The 22,919-nt window shown below is 39.4% G+C and overlaps 1 protein-coding gene across 1 annotated transcript in view; it reads right to left on the reverse strand.

The window, feature by feature from the left end:
* The window catches only part of Myom1 (myomesin 1), a 125,009-nt gene that overhangs the window by 60,687 nt on the left and 41,403 nt on the right, over window positions 1-22,919 (reverse strand). The window contains exons 9-16 of the mRNA XM_013027158.1: window positions 22,346-22,507; window positions 16,704-16,845; window positions 13,253-13,452; window positions 10,391-10,447; window positions 7,185-7,309; window positions 6,002-6,185; window positions 4,091-4,265; window positions 884-1,005 (exon numbers count right to left, since the gene is read on the reverse strand). Coding sequence (XP_012882612.1) covers window positions 884-1,005; window positions 4,091-4,265; window positions 6,002-6,185; window positions 7,185-7,309; window positions 10,391-10,447; window positions 13,253-13,452; window positions 16,704-16,845; window positions 22,346-22,507 — 1,167 coding nt within the window. The remainder of the gene's footprint in view (window positions 1-883; window positions 1,006-4,090; window positions 4,266-6,001; window positions 6,186-7,184; window positions 7,310-10,390; window positions 10,448-13,252; window positions 13,453-16,703; window positions 16,846-22,345; window positions 22,508-22,919) is intronic.

Raw genomic sequence — 22,919 nt, forward strand, 5'->3', positions numbered from 1 at the left:
AGTCTCACGGTCTCTCCTGCCCGGGCTGGCTTTGAACTGAGATCCTCAGATCTCAGCCTCCTGAGTAGCTAGGATTACAGGCGTGAGCCACCAGTGCCCGGCTTGCTATTGTCCTTATTATAAGTAATATTAGAAAGTAATACGGGATGCTAGCTGAAGACAATCAACACTAAACAATTTTTTAAAAAAATCTGGTCATACTGAGACTCAAACTTGAGCTTTGGTGCATCTTAAGCATGTATTCTACCACTGAGCCCAAGCCCAAGCCTTCATATTAGCATATCATAGATTTTATTTTTGCTCCTCTGAACTATCTGGATCTCTTCCCTACTTTATCTGAGATTGGGAGGTACATCGAATGCATACATATAATGACTTTATTACTGGCTTTTTTTCTGTTGGTTACTTTGCAAGCAGAGAGGACACATGATTCAGTGGCCACACATGCCTTCCATAGACGATAGAGGCCTTTGTAAGAAGCGTGTTAGTCTGCGGTTAGTGAAAAGAAACCGGGCTCTGTCATAGATGAAGTCATTTTAGGTGCAAGATGGTTGGAGTTATAAATGATATACCATGTCATGGAATCAGAATGGCCCTCAGGAGTCCCAGGATGAGCATGGAGTTAGGGGTGCAGTTCACACAGTGAGGAGTTTCTGAAGAAACTTGAGGAAAAGCTACAGGTGTAAGGAGGCTAGATAAGTGGATGAAGACCTGCAAAATGACAGCTATAGAAGGTTAGATGTCATCTAAAGTCAGAGAAGATGATTTTGCCAGCATGGTATCATGGAGCTGTATGAAAAGCCGTAAACCACTTCTGAAAACAATGTGAACTTATTTTTTTTTCATTATTTCCCCCCAGAAACTATTTACACAAAGGACTTACCAATAGCAGCTTTGACTTCAATGGCTTCTGAATCCTGGGAATATTCACTAAGTCCAGCTGCATTAACTGCTCTGACCCGGAAAATATAATTCTGACCAGTAGCCAGTCCATGACAAGTAAATCTAAAAAAGAAAGAACTGCTCAAAAGACTTTCTAGGAGAAAAGTTAGAGGAACTAAGTGCTTGTTTAATTGAATGATTTGATTTAGAAAAAAGTTCATTTTTCACAAGAGAGGAGATATAGAGATCTAGGTAACATACAGTTTAGACAAGAAGACAATCAAGCTAAATTTTTGTATGCCATTACTAGAACTTGAACTCAAAGCCAGAGTACTGCCTTTTAGCATTTTTTCTTTGTGGTGCTGATCCTGGGCCTTGACCTCAGGACTTGAACTCAGGGCCTAGTCATTGTCACTAAGAATTTTTTTTAAATCAAAGCCAGCACTCTACCACTTTTTTGATAATTTATGGGAGATAAGAGTCTCACAGATGTTCTTACCTATGCTACTTTTTAACTGTGATCCTCAGATCTCAGCCTCTTGAGAAATTATGATTTTAGCCATGAGCCACTGTCCAGTTTTGCCTCTAAGCTTTTCTGCTCAAAGTTGGTGCTCTACCACTTGGGCCATAGCTCCACTTTCAATTTTGTTTCATTTTTTTCCCTTCTTTTCCTTTCTTTTTAAAAAGTGGTTAGTTGGAAATAAGAGACTCGCGGATTTTTCCCCGTCTTGGGCTGGCTTCAAACCTCAGTCCTCAGACCTCAGTCTCCTAAGGTCTGTAGCTAGGACTACAAGTGTGAGCCACAGGCACCCAGTAATCAAAACAATTAAAAAAATCACTGTCAGTAAAATGAGGCATTCTGGGGTTTGCCTGAATGTTCATTGATATGATGGGAGTGAAAAGAGCTAATTCTCATGTAAAGATTAGCCATAAAATATACGAAATATTTCCACAATATCTGACGTATGAGACACTTAGTAAATAATAGGTGGCATTAATAGTACCATTAAGGCACTTCAGGTATGTATTTATAACTGTAACTCACTGGCAGGTCCCTGTCACACAGATTAAATCATTGACTCCCTCCATGCCATGGAAGATACATTATTTGAGAAATTGTATTAGAATCCAAAAATACAGTGAAAAAAATGTTTTCTAGTATCAGATCTACAGATCCAGTTGTGAGGTGTGAATCCGCAGGGGCTTTACACAGAACACAACCTCACTCTAACAGATACTGTGGCTATAAATAACTGTTTTGTGAATCACTGGAAAATTTAAATCTGTGGCAAGAGCTAGGACCTGGAGAGACAGCAGGTCTGTTAATGACACTATAGCTATTAGCTTATTCAAATATTTAATAAAGTAAGCCATAACTTTCTGACTTCAGGGTCAGTTTGAGCATTTATTGAGCACTTTAGTGTTGGAGACTGGATTGGGCTCTGTGGATATGGAGATGAATAAATAGCAGGTGCCTTCCACCACCTCCTGCTTACTTGTGGAAGGGCAGAAGCTGCCTCTCTTGGTGAACCCTTCTAAATAGCTTCAGGAAAAATGCTGGGGTGAAGCGTACAAACAGATATTTTATTGCAAGAAACAAATCTCTTGCAAGATATACCGTCTTCTCTTAATCTGTTGCCTCTATTCTCTGATGAACTGTGAAGAACCAACTCAACCCGTGGGAGTCTATGACCTTCAAAGAGGCCCGAGCTAGAGGCTACTCAACAAAACTGCTAATCTGACAATTTCTGGGAGGAACTCCCTATTTATACTCATCCTAAATGGTAGGATAGGACAGATGGGTGAAACAGAATTCACCATCAGTTTGTAAAGCTGGTTGAGATAATAGTAAAAGAACAAAATAACCCTCCCCACATTGAAAGCAGATACAAACAAATTGCAAAGTATCTCAATGTTCTTGTTTGGGTGGTTTTGTTTTGTTTTTTTCTTTTTCTTTTTTTTCCCTATGCCAATTCTGGGGCTGGAATTCAGGGCCTAGACTCTGTCCTTGAGCTATTTTTGTTCAAGTGCTCTACCACTTGAGCCACAGCTCCACTTCCAGCTTTTTGGTGGTTAATTGGAGATAAAAAGCTTCATGGACTTCCTTGTCCAGGCTAGCTTCAAATCCTCAGATATCAGACTCATGAACTTCTAGGATTATAGGTGTGAGCCACTAGCAAGCAGCTGTTTGAATTTTTTTGGTTTTTTTTTTCTTTCTGCATAGCACTAGTTTTAACCATGTTCAGAACCTGCAAAATATTGATATTTTGTTTTCTGGTTATTTGAAATACCAGGGTGTTTGTGTTTGAGCTTATTCCTGTAGTGTTTATTAGACCCTTGGAATCTAGTATCACATTGTATGTTAAAGATTAGAACAAGCTCACACTTCTAACCCTAGCTACTCAAGAGGCTGAGATCTGAAGATCAAGGTTTGAAGGCAGCCTGGACAGACAAACCTGAGACTCACATGTCCAATAAAGTAGCAAAGAGCTAAGCTAGAGGTGTGGTTCAAATGTTAGAGCACCATCTGTGAATGAAAAAAAGCTGAGTTAGAGCACAATGCCAAGTTCAAGCCCCAGAACTGGCACAAAAATATACAAGTGAGTGAAAGAAAAGTCTAGAACAGAAGGGTAAGAAAGGAAGCACTAACCACATTAGAAAAATCTGATAAAATGAGCTCTTTGAACAGTGGGCATTATGTATTTCTAAAAGTGGGAAGGAGTAGCACAAAGGCAAAGAACCTTATGAAATGTAAAGAACTTATAAAAGGGAAAGAACTTACATAATGAGCTCTTGGAACAGCTGCCTTATACATCTCAAAGAGTTTCACCTCCCAAGTAAATCTTTTTTTCCCCAAACTGTATTACATCAGACACATTCAGTTTTAAATTCATGGGAATAATGTATATGTATTTTTTATTTTGGGGTGGTGCTGAGGTTTGAATGTAGGGCCTTGTGCTTGCTAGGCCCAAATCCTACCATTTGAGCCATGTCTGCAGGCTAGCATTTTTGATGATTATTTTGGAGATGGAGTCTTTTGGCTTTTTCTACTTGGGCTGGCTTTGAACCATAATCTTCCACAGCTCAGCTTCCTGAGTAGCTAGGATTACAAGTTTGAACCACTGGCACCTGGCTTTTTAATGTTTTTTCAATGTCCTTCCATTGGATGTCTGTGCTGTGGTGGCTCAAGGTCACCCCACTCGCTCACCGTGAGCCCTTTACTGGGTTGTTGTTACAAGGCTCCCACTTTCCAGAGCCAACTACACTGGACTCAATGTAGTACCCAACCAGTTCAGTGACGTCTTTGGACTCCTCCCACGAAACCACCACTGAAGTATCAGTGTTTCGACTCGGGATGATTTTGCCAGGAGCCTTGGGAATATCTGAGTGGAGAAGGAAATGGTGATCAGACTCAGAGAGGTTCAAGTAACTCATGTTCATCACACTTGAACAGTTATGCATAGAAATTTTACACAAATAAAAACATACAGATGCTTTAACTCATAATGAACTTGTCATAACAGAAAATTTTCACAATGTCATCTGGGAAACATAAACTAAATATCCAAAAACAACATACTAGTTGTTAAAATTTCTGGGGAAGTTTCGGTCGTGGGACTTGAACTCTGGACCTAGGTGCTGCCCTGAGCTCTTCAGCTCAAGGCTAGCGCTCTACCACTTAAGCCACAGTACTACTCTGGTTTTCTTGTGGTTAATTGGAGATAAGAGTCTCATGGACTGAATTTGAAGCACAATCCTCAGATTTCAGCCTCCTGAGTAGCTAGGATTATAAGTGTGAGCCACCAACACCCAGTTGGAAGGTTACTTTTTATAAGCAAAAATAATCAATTTTTATTTAATATATAGGGCAACCACAGTCACTAATTATATATGTAAAATAAGCATGCCACCATTTTCTACTTCTTATTATATGTATGTATATATGTAGATATACACATATAATCTATAATATATACATCTTTATAATATATGTAATTTGATTCCTGCCTTGGAATTTTATTCAGATTTTTCAATGGTTTAATCATTTTAAAAATTATCTTTTTAAAAATACATATTTTATTATTATAGAGGTGATATACAGAGAGGTTATAATTACATGAATTAGGTTCTGAGTACATTTCTTTTGAACCATGTCTCCCCCTCCCTCCCTCTCTCCCAGTTTTTCCCTTCTGTCCCCACCCACAAGATATATAGTTAATTTTCCACATAGTGTCCAGTGAGTACCACTGTCCTATTTGTTCACACTTTGTTCCATTTTTTTGTTGGTTGAGGGGCTTGAACTCAGGGCCTGAGCACTGTCCCTGAGCCTCCAAGATAAAAGTCTCAGCAGGACGTCTCTGCCCGGGCTGGCTTTGAACTGTGATCCTCAGATCTCAGACTCCTGAGTAGCTCAGATGACAGGTATGAGCCAATGGTCCCTGGCTGTTCCACTTTTAGGTGTCCTCCCTTACACTCCTAAAGACAAATAAGCTAACAAACAAAAGTAAAAGACAACAAAAATAGCAACAACAACAACACCAAAAAATCTTGTTTCCTTTTCATTAAATATTATTTTATATGATCATATGCACTTAGCTATTGAGCCTTTGTGATCTGCTCCTATGAATATCCTCTTCTGGTCTCACTAAGTGAATGTCCAGAGACCTGTATAATTCATCATATTCTAGTGTATTATTTTTTAACCATCCAGTGTGTTTTCTTGTAGGTTTATAGGCACATTCTAGTTACCACAAATTAGGGAAACCATGCAGCCTACGTTTCTTTGGATCTGGCTTACTGTGCTTAATACAAATTATCTTTGGATAGTTGTACCAAGGAGTTTCAAGTCAACATGTCAGTTTGTACATGCAATGCATTTTAATCAGCGTCACCCATCCATCTTTCTCCCTCCCCATCTATGGCAACCCCACCCATCCCGAATCCTAGTTCCATTTGCATGTATGTACATTGAGTATTATGAGTGCACTGTATGCTTTTTTTAAAGAGTTTTTTTTAACATACATTAGTTACACTGTAATGTTTCCATGCCTGCATACAAGGGGCCAACATTTCTCCTGATGCAAAGTTCATAGTTCACATTTGGTAAGTTCACACTTACCAAGTTTGTCCCCTACCACGGTCACTTCCGTTGGCTCTGACGGTTCACCAACTCCCGCTGAATTAGAACAGCGGACACGAAAGCAGTAGGATTTTCCTTCAGCCAGGTCGAACAGAGCAAAGCGAGGAGACTTTACGGGGAGCTCTGTGTTCACTCGCTGCCAGTTTTCTGTCCCTGCGTCACACTGCAGCAAGAACAGCGACAGCCACTGAGCACCCACAAGTGCCAGGACGGACTCATGTACCTGCCCACGAACTGCCACCCATTTGGGACTACAGAAGGAGATGAGGAGACAGTAGGGGCGCTCGACGTTCTCCAAGATTCTCTCCATCAAACATGGGTCTGTATTGTTAGATACACACCGCCCTGCAGGGTGCACAGACCTTCTGGGGATGAGACTACTCGGTGCGGATAAAGAGCAAGTGAACTATTCCCTTAGGAAAGGTCAACACATCAGCAGTGGTCCAACAGAAATAGTTGCAGCTCAGCTCAGAACATCGTACAGTTCTGTAACTGCGCACAGGTCTCTGGATGCGTTCTGCATCTCTGGTGCCTCAGCGTCCTGGTGATCTGGGAGTGTGGCCTATATATGCCCTGTGTGAGTCTCAGTGCTATGCTCCTACTGTCTTTTTCTACCTTCCTCGTCCAGATCGGCGGACTGCTGGGGGAATATGGAAACTTTGAATCACAGATTCACATTACAGACTTGAATGGAGAAATCAAGAGTTGGATTATTCCCAGAGTGGGAATATTCAACAGAAGCCAACAGTGAGTTATCGGAAGAAAATGCTTCCAGAGGGTTGTTAGTGTCTTTATATAGGAAAGGCCATAATTACTGTCAGTGAGGTAATTTAGAACTCCTTCCTGTGGAGCATTTCAGAGAGATGCAGTAGGGTGGAAGACGCTAAATGCACCAGGAAGTCAACATTTATCTATCACTCTATTATTGCCTTGTATTTTTTTAAGGGGGAGGAAGTGTAGGATGCTACTTTAGTTATATTTTGTTTGAGGCTAATATTTAGAAGATACAACAAATAAGTATAAATTTTAAATATTATTTTCACAAACCCAGAGCTTCGTAGAAAATATACAGATTGAATGTGGAAGCGAGGATGCATTTTATTGCTTATTTCTTTCTAAAGAAAGCTTTTGGAAGTGGCATGATGTAACGTTGAGGTCTTACCTTTTCCACAAAGTACATAATGCCTTCATGGCCACGTTGGCCGGGCGGCTTCCAGCTTAGCACTACATAGCTCCGAGTGGCCTCAGTGACAGAGAGGTCTGTGGGGGGACCAGGAACAATTCCCTCTGGAAAACAAGAAGAGCTGAGTTGTGCACATTCAGCTTAGTCCAGGACACTCAGTGAGCTGCAAGATGCTTCTCGCTTCATGGAGAAAGAGTTAGTTATGGCTCTAAATATAAAAAGCATCTTGTCTCTAATTTTCTTTCTTAGACATCAATTAATCAGTCGTTCGTACAGTCTTCGGTGCCCTGGATCTTATATATACACTTCTCTAAAGAGAGGGGAAGGGGAAAAACAACATGCTTAAATAGGGATACAGATTGACCCATTGTAACAATGAGATGAACAAAACACTATGTTGAAAACAAACTTTACAACCTGGGGTGGGGGATGATGTAGTTGTGGAGGTGGGAGGGAAGGAATGGTAGGAAGAGGCAACAAAGGAAGAGGCAACAATGCTCGATAGGAAATGGACTCATTTTCTATTTCATGTAACTGTAAAAATACTGTACAGTATTTTTACCATAAAAACCATACAAAAAATTAAAATTCAAGAAAAAAACAGTCAGAGAATTATTCAAATGCCATTGAAAATATATGCAGCAAGCCAAGCTTGGTTTTGCCTTTGACTCATTTAGGTGAAAAGGGAAGTTAAACATCACAGAGCAGTGAGCGCTCAAGTGCTGAAGGAAAGAAAGAAGAGAACAGGGAGATCTAGGGTGTGCCATGATGGCGAGGTTGGTCTTGGTGTCACGGACGATGAGACATGTGGGAATAATGGCATTCTGGCTCTATCTTAAGATTTTGTTCCATCTTCTTAGGGAAACGGATAAAGCAGATAGTGCTCATTTCCTTTATTGGCACTGGCACGTGCAGTATCCTCTCCTGGCTTCTTTGGAGTATCCCTCTATTTTTCAGTGGTGTTTATATTTCTATCTTTGTCTCTTACTTTGAGTCTCTAACTTAACCTTGACCTCTGACACTGATGTAGTTTCAGACCCTTTCCATGCTTAGTAAGATCAACTTTGTTAAAAATTCAGTTGTGAGGGCTGGGAAGGTGGCTCAGTGGTAAAGCGCTTGCCTTGCATGTATAAGGCCCTTGGTTCGATTCCTCAGCACCACATAATCAGCAAAAGCTGGAAGTGGGGCTGAGACTCAGGTGGTAGAGCACTGGTCTACAGATGAAGAGCTGGGGGACAGCGCCCAGGCCCAGAATTCAGGCCCCACGACCAGCAAAAAAAAAAAAAAAAAAATCAGTTGTGAACACAACTTATTGGAACTGTCCATAACACAATGTAAAATATCCTAAAAAACATGAACTATTTACAGATAAATTGGACACAAAAAGTATAGGGCTTTCATTGAAACTGTTAAAATCAGATAAGTGAAAGATAGTAAGTGCTTGGTTCACAAATTGAAGGATTCAATTTGTTAAAATGTCAGCTTAGATTCAGCAGAATCTCAACTGAAATCCTCGCATTGTATAGAATTTGTCAAGCTGATTTAAAATAAATTTTTATATGGAAATGAAAAGACAAAATAGTGAAAACAACTTTCAAGATCTTATATTTCCTGATTTTAAAACCATAAAGCATATATATGACAAAAATAAAGGTAAATAGTCAAAGCAGAGTGGTACTGACATAGAGAAAGTTAAATTGACCAATGAAAGATTCCAGAAATAGATCCATAGTTATGTGTGTGGGCAACTGATTTTGACAATGGTGTCAAGGCAACTTCAATGAGTTAGTTAGGGCCATTCTTTTCAATGGAGAGTTGCCAACATAATTGGATGGCCACATGCAAGCAATAAGTGAGATCTTACTTCATACAATTTATAAAAGAAGTAATTTGAAATAGATCATTGATTAAAATGCAAGAGTTAATACTATAATACTTCCAGAAAGAAAGATATAGGAAAATATTAAGATTTGACAAAGATATCAAATGACCCTGAACTAGTAAATAAGCACCTGAAAGGGCACTTAATGTTATTTGGGAAATGCAAATCAAAATCACCAAGAAATACCATTGTGGACCCACCTAAGAATAGCTAAAATAAAAAATATTGATCAGGTGCTAGTGATAATATGGAGCAACTGGAACTTTCTCAGAGTGCTAGTGGGAATGTGAAATGGTACAATTATTTTGGAAAAGAATTAGCACTGCCTTTGAAAACTATACTCCTATTATATAGCCTCTTCATTCAACTTCTAAGTATTTACCCCAAAGAAGTCAAAGCATGTAACTCCACACACTTAAAAATGCTCAGAGAGGGGCTGGGAAGATGGTTCAGTGGTAGAGCGCTTGCCTTGCATGCCTGAGGCCCTGGGTTCGATTCCTCAGCACCACATAAGCAAAAAGAAAAAAGCCGGAAGTGGCGCTGTGGCTCAAGTGGTAGAGCGCTAGCCTTGAACTGAAGAGCTGAGGGACAGCGCCCAGGCCCCACGACCGGACAAAAAAAGAATAAAATTAAAAAAAAATGCTCAGAGAAGCTGTTAATTAAACAGTGAATGGAACCTCTCTATACAGCATCTTTACAATAAAATAAAATAAAAATAATGAATGGCTGGGTGAATTAGAATGACCTGATATATGCATCAACATGGATAAATCTGTAGATGATTATGCTGAGTGAAAGCAACCACAGATGGGTATAGTTCTATTTGGCCAACATCATGGACAATGCAAACTATGGCTACAGAAAATAGATTGGTGGTTGTGTGGAGATAGGAGAGAGGGTAGTAATTACAATGGGACTTGAGAAAATTTTGGGGACAATGATTATATTCATCATTTGATCATAGCAATGGCTTCATGGATGCATACAATTTATCAAATTGTACGTTTTATATATGTTTAGTTTGTTGTAATGACACGTATTATTAAAGCTTTAAAAATGAAGTACAATTTTCCAGGACCTGGAGGTTTTATTCGGCAATATAATGTATACTTCGCATGTACAAGGCTCTGAGATCAGACCTTAGCACCTCTGGCCTGTATTCTCTGATAAATTAAACATAATAGATGATCTCATTTCCAGATGCCTTAGTACATACTTTCAAAAATATCATAAGTAATAATCATTCTACTCTCTGCAACAAGCCTAAACTGTATTGTAAAACATTAACAACCAGAATATTTACCCGTAGGTTCCTCTTCAGTGACAATGATCTGTCCAGTCCAGGGTGCTGAAGGGCGACCTGAACAGAAAAAAGTATAAAAATCACAAACATTCCCAGATGTGTTTTTAACTGATCTGTTGATAAGTAGACTAGATTAGTTATAGATGAGTTTGTAGACTAAGGTATTTCACTAGTATATCATTGTCAAATATGAATGAAGTCGTCTGTGGGTGACAGGGCCTCAGCCAAGGGACAATGATCTGTCAGAATGTAGAATTAGCCTGGACTGAATGAACTGACTTTTCTGGAATCATACTTACAAAATCTAGGTAAATAATATCTCCTGGTTCAATGATCAATAGAAATCTCCCAAAGCTAGGACACTTTCTGGATCCTTCCTAAGAGGCTGCCTCTATTTGGAAAAAGTACTTTTAGAACAATTGTAGCTCTGTCCTAATGAAGATGAATGAGGAGAGAGAGTGATGTTTAGACATTAGAACTTAATGAAAGCAATTTCCCCCACTACATTTTGAAGAGTATTACCTACCAAAGGAAACCAGCTTAGATCTGGAGAGAGGACAATGGAAGAGAAGGCATAGAGTGACATGAGTGTCCTATTTAACTAAGGCATTCTGGGACCCCCATAAACATCAGAAAAAAGAATGGTTCACCTCCTGTTTTAATCAAGAGCTTGTCATCAGTTTGTGCAACAAAAGCAAGGTGAGAAAGAAAATGACTTATTCCCAATTTAGACAATCTTATTCTGGTTGTAATTATTAAAAGAAGAATAGAGGAAAGGATGAGGCAGAACCTGCAAATTTAGATAAGAGGGAGAGACGTTTGATGGATGGTGGAAGTGGATTGGAGAAAAATCAAGGAGCCTAATTAGACATGGATGCAGGAAAAAGGTAACACTATTTTGCTTCAGTTTTTGTGATGATAGTACATGTAATTGACATGAAAAAATGACACTATAAATTTAGCATAACTTGGAATCCTTCAGTGCCTGAAGACAATTTTGATCATCACAACTCAGGAATGATCACTGGCATTTAGTAGGTAAAGGGAAAGAATATAGCTAGACATCGAGTGTCCGTATGGCAACCCCTCTCCCTAGCAAAGAATTATTGGCCTAAAACATCAGTAGGGATGAAACTGAAAATGTGAAATGTTACTATCCAACAATTCTTCTAATGCCATTATGTGGTCCCTGCTATTGGGGCTGTCACATGGGTTCCTATGAGACCAAGGGAGGTAGGTATAATTCATGTACTATTTTGTATGTGCATATCTGTGCTGGTACTGGTACTTGAACTCAAGTTCTCAAACTTGCTCAGCTTTCTTTTACATGGTTGGCACTTTACCACTTGAGTCAGGCCTCCAGCCCAGCTTTTGGCTGGTTAATTTGAAGATGGAGTCTCACAGACTTTTCTGCTTAGGCTGGCTTCAAGCCTCAATCCTATAGGTCTCAGCTATGATTTTGACATTAGGGCTTAAGAAACTAAAATAGATGAAAAGATTTAATACTGCTAATGTGGAAACTCAAATTTAGAATAGATATAAATTATGTAAATACACATTTCCATCAATATAGAGAAACTCAAAGTATTAAGATGTTGATGCACTAGGAGAGGACTTTGAGGTTAAGAAATCCACTTCAAAACATGGTTTGTTTGTTTTTGTTGTGTTGTTTGTTTTTACTTTTGATGACAAAGGTAGGGCACAGAAAGGGATGGAGGAAGAACGAACAAATGCAATCATGCTATTCATTATATACAATATGTAAAATAACCTGTGAAACTTGTAGGCAGGAACTGGAGGGGAAAATTGAAGAAAAGTGAAGGAAGTGGTGACATTGTCCAAAAAAGAAACGTACTCATTACCTGACTTATGAAATGGTAATCCCTTGGTACAAGATCTTAACAATAACAATAAAATTATATTAAAAAAAGAAAAAGAAATTCACCCCACGCCATCTGGAATGTACTAATAATGTATAAATGCCAGTGTTCTCCATGTTATTTCATTCCACACATATTGCCTAGAACCCAGCTTAACAAGACAAACTTTACTGAACAACATTTTAACAAATGGAATAAATATAAAATAAAGCTCCCGAGACAATACATAGGTCAAAAAAACCCAGCAATAACAACCCCCTCTCCCCCAAAAATAACCCATACATTTTTTTTGTTTTGTTTTGGGGCTTCTCCCGTCTAGAGCTTTCAGCTGAAAAATGGATCTTACAGGTATGTGGCTCACGCCTGTAATCCTAGCTACTCATGAGGTTGAGATCTGAGGATTGAGGCTCAAAGCCAGCCTGGGCAGGAAAGTCTGTGAGACTCTTATCTCCAATTAACCACCAGAAAACTGGAAGTGGTGCCGTGGTTCAAATGGTGAAATGCTCGTCGTGAGCTGAAGAGCTGAGGGACAGAGCCCAGGCCCAGAGTTCAAGCCCCATGATAGACAAAAAAAAAAGAGAGAGAGAGATTTCTTGTAGGCGAGATCAAGAGGAGGGTGAGAAGACAAATAGAGAGAGGAAAGGGAATGAGTGCTGTCATAGAACGTAGTGTGCATATGTGAAAATGGACCCAGGTAACTTAAGGGGATGGGTGGGGCTGTGGAAAATGAGGGAGAGCAATGGAAAAAGTGACATTGATAAAAATGCATTGTACTCACAAACTGACATTTTAAATTGAAACCACTTTGTGCAACTACTTAAATATAAATACATTAAATAAATAAATAATTTTTTTCTTGTCTCCCTCTACTGGTAGGGATAGGGATAACTTTACAATAAAGCCTGCATCAGTTGTTGTTGTTGTTGTTATTGTTATTATTATAAATAGGCTTAAGAAGATCCTGAAAAATGAAAATGCTTACTTTTAAGTCTAGCTTTCTCAGCTGGGTCCAGAGCAGCCACAGGCTCAGAGACTCGAGATGGTAGACCTATTCCAGCTTCATTCACAGCTCGAACTCGGAATATGTATGAACGACCTTCTATCAATCCAGTGACTGGAAAGCGAGCAAACTTCACAGGTGTGTCATTGCACTGAGACCAGCAATCTGTGCCTACCTCACACCTAAGGAAAGAAAGATTATCACTCACAAAACTGAATTACAAGAAGTATGGCTAAATCCATAGTTCTAAGCACAAACCCATTCAATGGCTTCAGATCTTCCTTGTCTTAAATACATAACTCAGGCTTGGCTTGCTACTAAATTCACTCAGAGGCAATGTCTTATTTAACCAGAAGAAAAAAGACTTCAATCTTTCCTGTACGTGAAAGCAGGCAATTGAGAGACCTGTGTGCTAAGCCAAGGAGTCTGGAAAGAGAAGCAGCCCCTGTCCATAAAAGATTATGTTATGACTATGTTTGTTAAAGATGCTTAACCTTTATATGAGAGACACCTGCAGGGAGACGATCTCTTCTCCAACATCTCTAGGCAGATGCCTTCTCTTCTACCACTGGTGGACATTTTTGTCTTCTTTAGTCATTATGTTAAAAAGACAAGTATTTTGCACTGTAGTTTGGAAAATAACTCACCATAGTTACTTAATGGACAGTCATTATATTCTGTGGCGGGGGGGGGGGGAGGGCAAGGAGCTTATTGAAATATGCTTGTTTATTTACAAGATGGGATTCATGAATGGAAGGGGGATTCCAGAGGAAAAATAGGCACTTGGAAGCTGATTCTAATTGAGTGCCTCAGCAGTAGTTGGTACTCAGGAATGAAGGGCAAGCTTCAGGAGACAAATTATGATTGTTCATATCGTGCTTTGTCCTAATCAACAGAACTTTAAAGATTCAACATGTGCTTGAACTGTGAAGCATTTAGACTACGTACCTCCTCATTTCTTACAAGTAGGATATTGTACTTTCATAATATTTGCCCCAATGTGGTTGTATGTTCAAAATGCAGTAGTAAATGATTTTCATGGGAGTATGGTGCCAAGAGCAGTATGAATTACTTGAGGGTGGGGGAGAGAAGAGTGTCTTCAGTTCTTTACCATCACTTTAATTCTCCGACATAAACATGGACATTTTCTTCAGCATTACACAAATTGATATCAAATGTAGCTTCAATCCCTGTCTCTCGTCCATTCTCCCTAAATCTTTCCTTTGTAGACTGTCACATTGCTCTGAGTGTGTCTTGGAAGGGAGCTGAGAGCATCTCCAGAGATTCTTCCAGGACTTTCCCTCTTTCCTGAGCAAGGCACCATCAAGGGGCCCAGTGATACAAGAGACTGTTTTTCACCCCTTTTATGGACAGAAAGAAAGGTAGAGAACTATGATGGAAACTTCTATAGCATATTGGAGCAGAAGAATACTAACTGACCGCCAGGGTAACGTTTGAACCCTAATTCTGCTACTTACTACTTATGGCAAGTAGGTGTTTGCTCACTAGTATGTGGTCTTGGGTCAGCTACCTCCCTTCTTACTTAACTAGCAACACTGTCTTCAGGATGGTTAGTGGTAAATATATGGAGTTTTCAGCACAGTACCAAGCTTGTAGCAAATGCTGGATTAATATGAGACACAATGTGGTTATTTTCATCATGACCAAGGCAAGAGGAGAACAAAATGTACTTATTGATTGTCCCTTCATCGATCAAAGTTTGTAGATCCCTTGGAAATTTGCCACAGATAATAAAGTAGAAACTGCCAGATGCCTGTGGCTCGTGCTTATAATCAGAAGATTGCAGTTGGAGGCCAGTCCAGCATATATGAAAGACCCCTTCTCAATCAAGTGCTGGGTGCAGTGAGGTATGCCTGTCATCCAAGCTGCAGGCAGTCTAGGAGGACAAGTTCATGTGACTCTATTGCAATGCAAAAAAGCTGGGCTTGGTATGTATACTTGTCATCTATTCCAGATACTATGGGAAGCCTAAAATAGGTGGATTGCAGTTCATGCATACTCCTGGACAGGAAGCAAGACCCTGTCATAAAAATAACCAGTATCACTGGGCACCAGTGGCTCATTCCTGTAATTCTGGCTACTCAAGAGACTGAGATCTCAAGATTACTGTTCAAAACCAGCCCAGGCAGGAAAGACCATAGGACTCTGTGATTAGTTGGAGAAAATCCAGAAGTAGCTCTGTGGCTCAAGTGGCAGAGTGCTAGCCTTGAGCAAAAGGAGCCCAGGGACAGTGCTCAGGTCCTGAGTTCAAGCCCCAGGACTGGAAAAAGAAATAACCAGTGCCAAAGAGGGATGAAGGCATGATTCAGCAGCAGAACATCTGTCTAGTAAGTGAGAAGCTTTGAGTTCAAACCCTAGTGTCAGCAATAATAACAACAACAATGTTAATAAAGCTGAATTGAAGTTAAGAAAAAGAAACTATGTGAATCTTCATGACCCATCATTAGTAAACAATGTATCCATCACTGGAGTCAATGGGTATACATTTACATATTGTTATATATGAAGCTTAACAGTTACACTTATTATCTTCCTCAATAAAAATAAATAAAATGAGAAATAGAAGAGCTATTTGAAGTCTGGCGCTGGTGGCTCACGTCTGTAATCCTAGCTACTCAGGAGGCTGAGATCTGAGGATTGCAGTTCAAAGCTAGCCCAGGCAGGAAAGTCCATGGTTTATCTCCAATAAACCACCAGAAAACTGAAAGTGGCGTTGTGGCTCAAGTGGTAGAAGGCTAGCCTTGAGCTGAAGATCTGAGGGACAGCGCCCAGGCCCAGAGTTCAAGGCCCACTACTGATAAAGAAAAAAAAGATAGCTATTTGAAAAAAAATAAAGACAGAAAACAATAAATTTAGGTAATAGTCTAAACTTGTTGTCTCTTTTGTCCAAACTCACTGGATAATTAATGTGTAAAACCTGGTTAGTATAAATACTAGTGCCTGTAAATGTTGGGGTATGTAAACAACAAGGACTTACAGGTAAGAGGATAGTTTAATACTATGGATTTTTGTCATTGTCTTTTATATAACTTGAAACCACACTCAGTAATGTAAATAAAAATTCATTCATATTTCTGTAGCCAATATTTTAAAATTACTGACATACTAGGTCTATGACATTGAATATACTGAATAGCAACTATTTCATTTCTAAAGTGTCAGATTAGATTTGCAAATTTACAGCATTCTTACCAAGTTAGAGTCCTGAGTTAATCAAATTCTAATTTATCTTTGAAGTTAAGGCAAACAGAAAGGTTGATAACTAGGAACATGTAAATATAGATATGAATGTGGCTTATGTGTATGTATATCAGGAGAGAGAGAGAGAGAGAGAGAGAGAGTAAAAACAAGAACAAAATACATGCACTTATATAACCAAAGAAATATAAATGAAGTTATGCTGAGAACTAACTTATCAATAAAATATCCCAGAATAGGGCTCCCTCCATCCACAGCTGGCTGCTTCCAAGAGATGATGATGTAATCCTTGTTGGCATCCAAGCACATCACATCCAGGGGTGCAGCAGGGGCTCCTTCAATCTCTGCATCAGCATCTATGGAAACAGAAGTATCCCATTATCCCCTCTATCCTGCTCTGCCGGCTTGGCAGGATGAGTCCACAGCGCACACACTCTCACCATGCCACCACAGTGGCTGCATCTTTGGTCCCAATGGAGAAAGTTTCAAATCTCATGTGTTCACCAACATAACCAGGTATGCCTTTCAGCATCAGTGGAGAAGAACACTGTTAGAAAATGGAAAGTGCTCTGAAAAGATCCTGTGACCTTTGCTTCATGGCCCTTGCTGTCCAAAACATTACAAAAGAAAATTAATAGGGAGATCTCAGAAATTTACTGTCAGACAAGTCATCTATGTCAGAAAGTCCTTGTTTAGATGCAGACTGTGCAATGTTGCTAATAAACTATGAGAAGTTCCCAAGAGAATGAGACTCCAAATGTGATAAATAGCCCCTTCTGTCACATACTTAGGAGAATAAGAGTCAAGGAGCTGTGCCCATGTTACACTGAATATACCATTTTGAAGGAGATAGGAAAATATTGGTTTGAACTCCATGCAGTGGTAGATATTGATTGTCAACTTGATTAAGATTGAGAGACACTCAGGAGACTAGTGAAGCACACTTCTGGGTATGTCTGTGAGGATGTTTCTAGAGATGGTTAGAACTTGAAGGCTCTGACCAATGGTTTAATCCACTGACGAATTCAGAAACTGAATAGCCTGTTGAGAGGTGGTGGAAGCAGGGTGTGGAAGGTGGGGGTCTGACTGGTGAAAGTAGGTTGGGGTTGTGCTTTGAAGGCTCTGCCTTGTCATAGCTTGGTGTCATAGTTCTCTGCTTCCTGGCTACCATGAGTTGAAGAGTTTGCTCTGCCTCATTCCTCTGCCATGATGTTCTGCCTCACGACAGCCCCAGAAACACAGAACCAGCCTAATGTGGACTGAAATCTCGGAAACCATGAATCGAACACAGGACCAGCCTAATGTGGACCGAAACCCCAGAAACCATGAATCAAAACAAATCTTTTAACCTTAGTATTAGAGAAACTCACTAGCACACCAAACAATTGCTCCTAAACCAAAGATAGCTGGAAAAAGAATTTATACTATCCACATTTGAGGCTTGTATATATGAATTTAGTGAAAGCCCAGGATGATACTAGAAACAAAAGAAAGTTCATGCAATGAGATTCTCTAATAATGTGGTACCCCAGATTCAACGACATTAGTAAATCTGGGCTACTTTTAGGAGGAGAGAAAGGGGAATCAAATGTTCACTTGCAACCTTTTAAGTGAGAATGATTAAGACAAGAGGCAGGGTCTCGGGAAGGGCTTTACAGTTGCCAGTTCTTCTTGGTGTTTGACCAACCCTTTTATAAACAGAGTTAGAAGGAAGACAGGCTAAGATGGATAGGAGCCACTTACCCAAGGGAAAACACTTTTCTTGACTGGACAATCTTTTCCTATTATTTATACTTCTGTAACACTCATGAGTTACTAAGACATTGGATATTGAGGCAGAAACATGGACATATTTCTGAATTTAATGTATTTGCATTACCCGTAAAGATTTAAATTACTTGGACTTTGAACATTTCGTTTCATGCTCCATAAGCCAACACGGAAAGTATTTCTGGGCAAATGTGGCCTGCAGACTTGCTAATTGAGACAGTAACTAAATCATTGTGCCTGGAATTGAATGCAGAATCCCTTTAAGGAAACCAACATTTTCATGAAGAGATACTTCTTTCCTTCCAGGCTTTGACTTGACAGGGGAGAGTGGACAGTGTGAGTAGAACAGAGCTGCCTAAGTGGTAGAACTGGTACTGCTACAAAGTCACTCAGCCTCCAGGGAAACAGCTTACAACTACTAGCCATATTCTTTTTGTTAACAGTCAGTAACGTGACAATCAGCAACTCTTGCATTGATGGTGCAGAATTTAGTTCACTCTTGCATTCACGAATAATAACAGAGACAGGCTGTAGCAGGGCCTGGTAGATATCAGACATCCAGGGAGCCACATTCCAGCATTTCTGCATCATGGTTTGCAATATGCCATTTATAGAGTGTGCTTGGCATTTATCTATCCTATCTATCTACCCAATACCCTTCTAGGTGCTAAACACAAAAGCCAAAAAAAAAGGGCCATTCTTTCTCTTATGAAGGTACAACATAGCAAAGGAAGGAAAATAGACTTTGAATGACGAGGGCATGACTGTGAAGCACTACATAACAGTATTTGGCTTCTAGCAGCTGCTATGCTAGAAAGAAAGAAAGAAAAAGAAAAAGTATCTTTCTCTATCCTATCCGATGTTAGCAATGATACAGTGAGGATCAATAATAACATTAGATATCTCTGATGGAGGCTTATGGATGGCTTTTCTTTTTCATTTTTTTGCTTACTTATAGCATCTATATTTTCACAATGAACACATTATCTATGCTAAATGTGAGTTGCTCTACAATGTGTTTCTGCAGACATATGGTACTTTATAAACTGATCATTCTGTGCAAAAACTATTTTCAGAGCAGCAAAAAAAGGTTTTTTAAAATGTCAAAGTGGCCTCATGTAGTTCACTAGATACAAATTTTTTTTGCTGCTAGTCCTGGGGCTTGAACTTTACTTATAGTGCATACTGAAGAAAAATGAAAATATAGACCCAAGTTATGAACGTAATTGCGGATAATAGGATCACCCTGAAAATCAGAGTGCTAACAATCTAGTTGACTGTCAACTCAGGAATGAATAGAGAAAACAAGACTTATCTCTACAATGAGTAGTATGCAGCAACAAAAAGGAACAAACTACCAAATGTGTCTTGTAACATTAATGAACCTCACAATCTTCTAAGTGAAAGAATGCAGGCACAGAAGACCACAATGTACTCAGAAATGTCCAGAAAGGAACTCTGTATAGACAGAAAGCACATTAGTGGCTGCTGGAGGCTAAACTGGGCTGTGGAAATATTCCAAAAGTGAATGATGGATGATGGTTCCACAACTATATAAATAGGCTAGAAAATATTGAAGTGGACATTTAACACGGTAAATCTAATGGGATATAAATTATACCTCAATAGGAAAGTTTTTTAAATACCTAAAATATGAACATTAGTGGTGATAGCAGCAGTATCCTTAAGAACCAGACCAGAAGCAATCTAGCTAAATGAATAGACAAAACAAGGCACTTCTTTGTATTGAATACTATATAGAACCTATTTTAAATTTAGCTTATAAATGATGCTTTAACTCACAGTGTGATTGTTGAAATTTCTTGCCATTTCTTTTATTTCCGTTTAGATTTTCAATCTCTCACATCAATTTGTCTATGTTAGAATCCATTTCTGTACTTAGTGGATTTTAAAAACTTGGGGAGGGGAGGAATAGTAGGGGAAAAATGAATGAGGAGTAAAATGCTTGATAGGAAATGTACTCATTACCTTACTCATGTAACTGTAACCCCTCTGGACAGTATCTTTACAATAATTTTTTTAAAACTGGCTTAAGTATGAATTGTACATTTTGAAGCCCTTCTTTCTGCCTTCTGTAGTTAGTCATATGAAGTCTTCCTAATGCTCACGGAGAGGCACAATACTGTGCATGGGGATGAGGAGTACAAAGGAACTGAAGGCTATGCTAGGCTTTCCAGAAAGTTCCACAATAGAATGACCAAAGCATACATTTTTTGGAATAACTAGACATGTTTTCTGGCTCAGATGAAACAACTGAACCCAAAACTAAAGACTTCTTTGCTGATTCAGTCTCTTTCTAGCCAGGCTTATCCAGGTGTTTTGGCTAAATAGATTGACAAGTTCCAGCAAGTTAATTTTCACTAAAATTTTTGCGGAAGGCTGGCACATGACTTTGTCCATCATGCTCTTGTGGAGGAGATAGCCTGCCACATTTTTCAGATATAATAGGTATTCAGGTATCTTTATCAGTTCTGGCCCATTACAGAATTCCGTGGTCATTTGTTATTGTTCAGCATACATGGTGTTGATCGATAAATGTCTCCAGTGGTCATTCTTCTATTTCCTCTTAGCATTAGAACCCCAGAGCATTCGCAGGAAGTACACTGACCAACTAGAGACCAGACATCTTCGTCAAGGGATGCTCATGTGCCCAGTGTTCACAAGCAGAAGTGAGGTGAGCAACATTGCTTCTTCTTTCCATTTTCTTTCCCCTCCCAGGGTACTGGGAGGGGAACCCAGGATGGTACCATGGGACACAGGGAAGTAATGGGACCTAGGACATTAGATGACCATGAAACATACCAGGTGATCCAGACTCTACTTCTATACTGATAGAAGAGACAAAATAAACATTGTTTCATTTCAGCAGCTTTGCCTGTGCCCCAATTAAAATCCTAGCTAAGAGTTCAAAAGACCTATATCCTAGGTCTCTTGGATAGCCTTTTGGCAAATTACAGAAGTTTTTTGTGCTAGACCATACCACACTACACCACCAAGCCCAGCTAAGTTATTGTACTTTTTAAACTTTTGAGTCTCAGCTTCTGGATGTTAACATTAGGAAGCTAAAGAGAATCCTAACTCTTTTTTTTTTGGTCGGTTGTGGGGCCTGAACTCTGGGCCTGGCGCTGTCCCTCAGCTCTTCAGCTCAAGGCGAGCACTCTACCACTTGAGCTACAGCGCCACTTCCGGTTTTCTGGTGGTTTATTGGAGATGGGAGTCTCACAGTCTCTCCTGCCCAGGCTGGCTTTGAAACGCGATCCTCAGATCTCAGCCTCCTGAGTAGCTAGGATTACAGGCATGAGCCACCAGCGCCTGGCAATCCTAATTCTTTTTTTGCACAAACATCTGTGACAACTCAGGATAGTGTCCTACCTCACTCTCCCTGCGGACACTTCAGGTAAGGCCATGACCTAAGCTTGTTTCTGTTTGTTCTGCTGGTTCTTCCTTCTGACCAGCTAGGGTGCTATCTCCCATGTGGCTCTCTGAGCCTCCTCTTTCTAGACCAGTGAGTGTAAGACATTTTCTTTTTCTGCACCTCTCCTGTGTCTCCTCTGAAGGTCACCTGAAGGATCATTACATAAAAGAACACAGAACACACTCTGGCTGGCTGAAAACATTTGTGGTATTCCTGTTCACTAAAGCCAAAGCAACAAAGAAGGAGTCAATAATGAAATAATAAATTTGCTTCCTGAAATGCATATTAAACAGCAAGTCCCCAAATAATGTATCTTCTTTGGTAGAAGCTGCCAGAAACTAAGATGGGTTTTCATGGTATTAGAATTAGTATGTCCACTCAAACACATGTAGACAACTGAACTAGTAGCTCACTGAAGATAAGGAAAGTCCTTGTATCCATGAGGCCAACACAGTTATCTTTGGGTTGGTGCCTTCCAGTATCACTTTTTACACTAGGTGTAATTTCCACTAGAAATTAATATGACCAGTTCAGGTAATTTGGAAGAATTTTCAAATGGCTCTTTATCATTTAAAAATATGTAACTGGGTAGCCTGATTTGGCTTCTGTTTGCAGCATGGTTGGGAGTTCTACTTTGTGCTGGGTCTTACCTCGAACAAAGACATAAGCGCTGTATTGCTCATAGTATTCTCCCATTCGAACACGGATGGTATAAAGGCCTTCATCTTCTTTGTTGAGATGAGAAAATGTCAGTGTTGCCCGATCTCCACTCCAATATAGTTGCACCCATTTTGATGGAGAAACAGGTGCCCCTAGAAATAAAAAGGAAGAAAATGAATGGATTTCCCCTTCTATTACTCTCCTCTTTTGGACTTCTTTTCATTGGACTCCCTCTTTTTTCCTCCTTTGATATACTGAAAGTTAGAGGAAGTCTCTAGAGCTTTCAAATATTCTGTAATACCTATATTAGTAAAAATTCTAAAAAGAAACTAGATATCCCAGGACAGATATATGGTTTTTAGGGCCAACTACAAAATTAAATTGCAAAGCTCTTTGTTCAAAAACTTTAGAAAAGAGGCATTTTCATTTAAAATATTTTATTATTTATAAAACGTAACAAGGGTCATATAAGCCATGAAGAATAATATTTTGGTGCTATACTTTTATGTGCAATAAATAATACTAATTTGATATTTGGATTATAAAGTTCTGGCTTATTTTTCT

Source organism: Dipodomys ordii, unplaced genomic scaffold, assembly GCF_000151885.1.
Source record: "Dipodomys ordii isolate 6190 unplaced genomic scaffold, Dord_2.0 Scaffold100, whole genome shotgun sequence".
Classification (NCBI taxonomy): Eukaryota; Metazoa; Chordata; class Mammalia; order Rodentia; family Heteromyidae; genus Dipodomys; species Dipodomys ordii.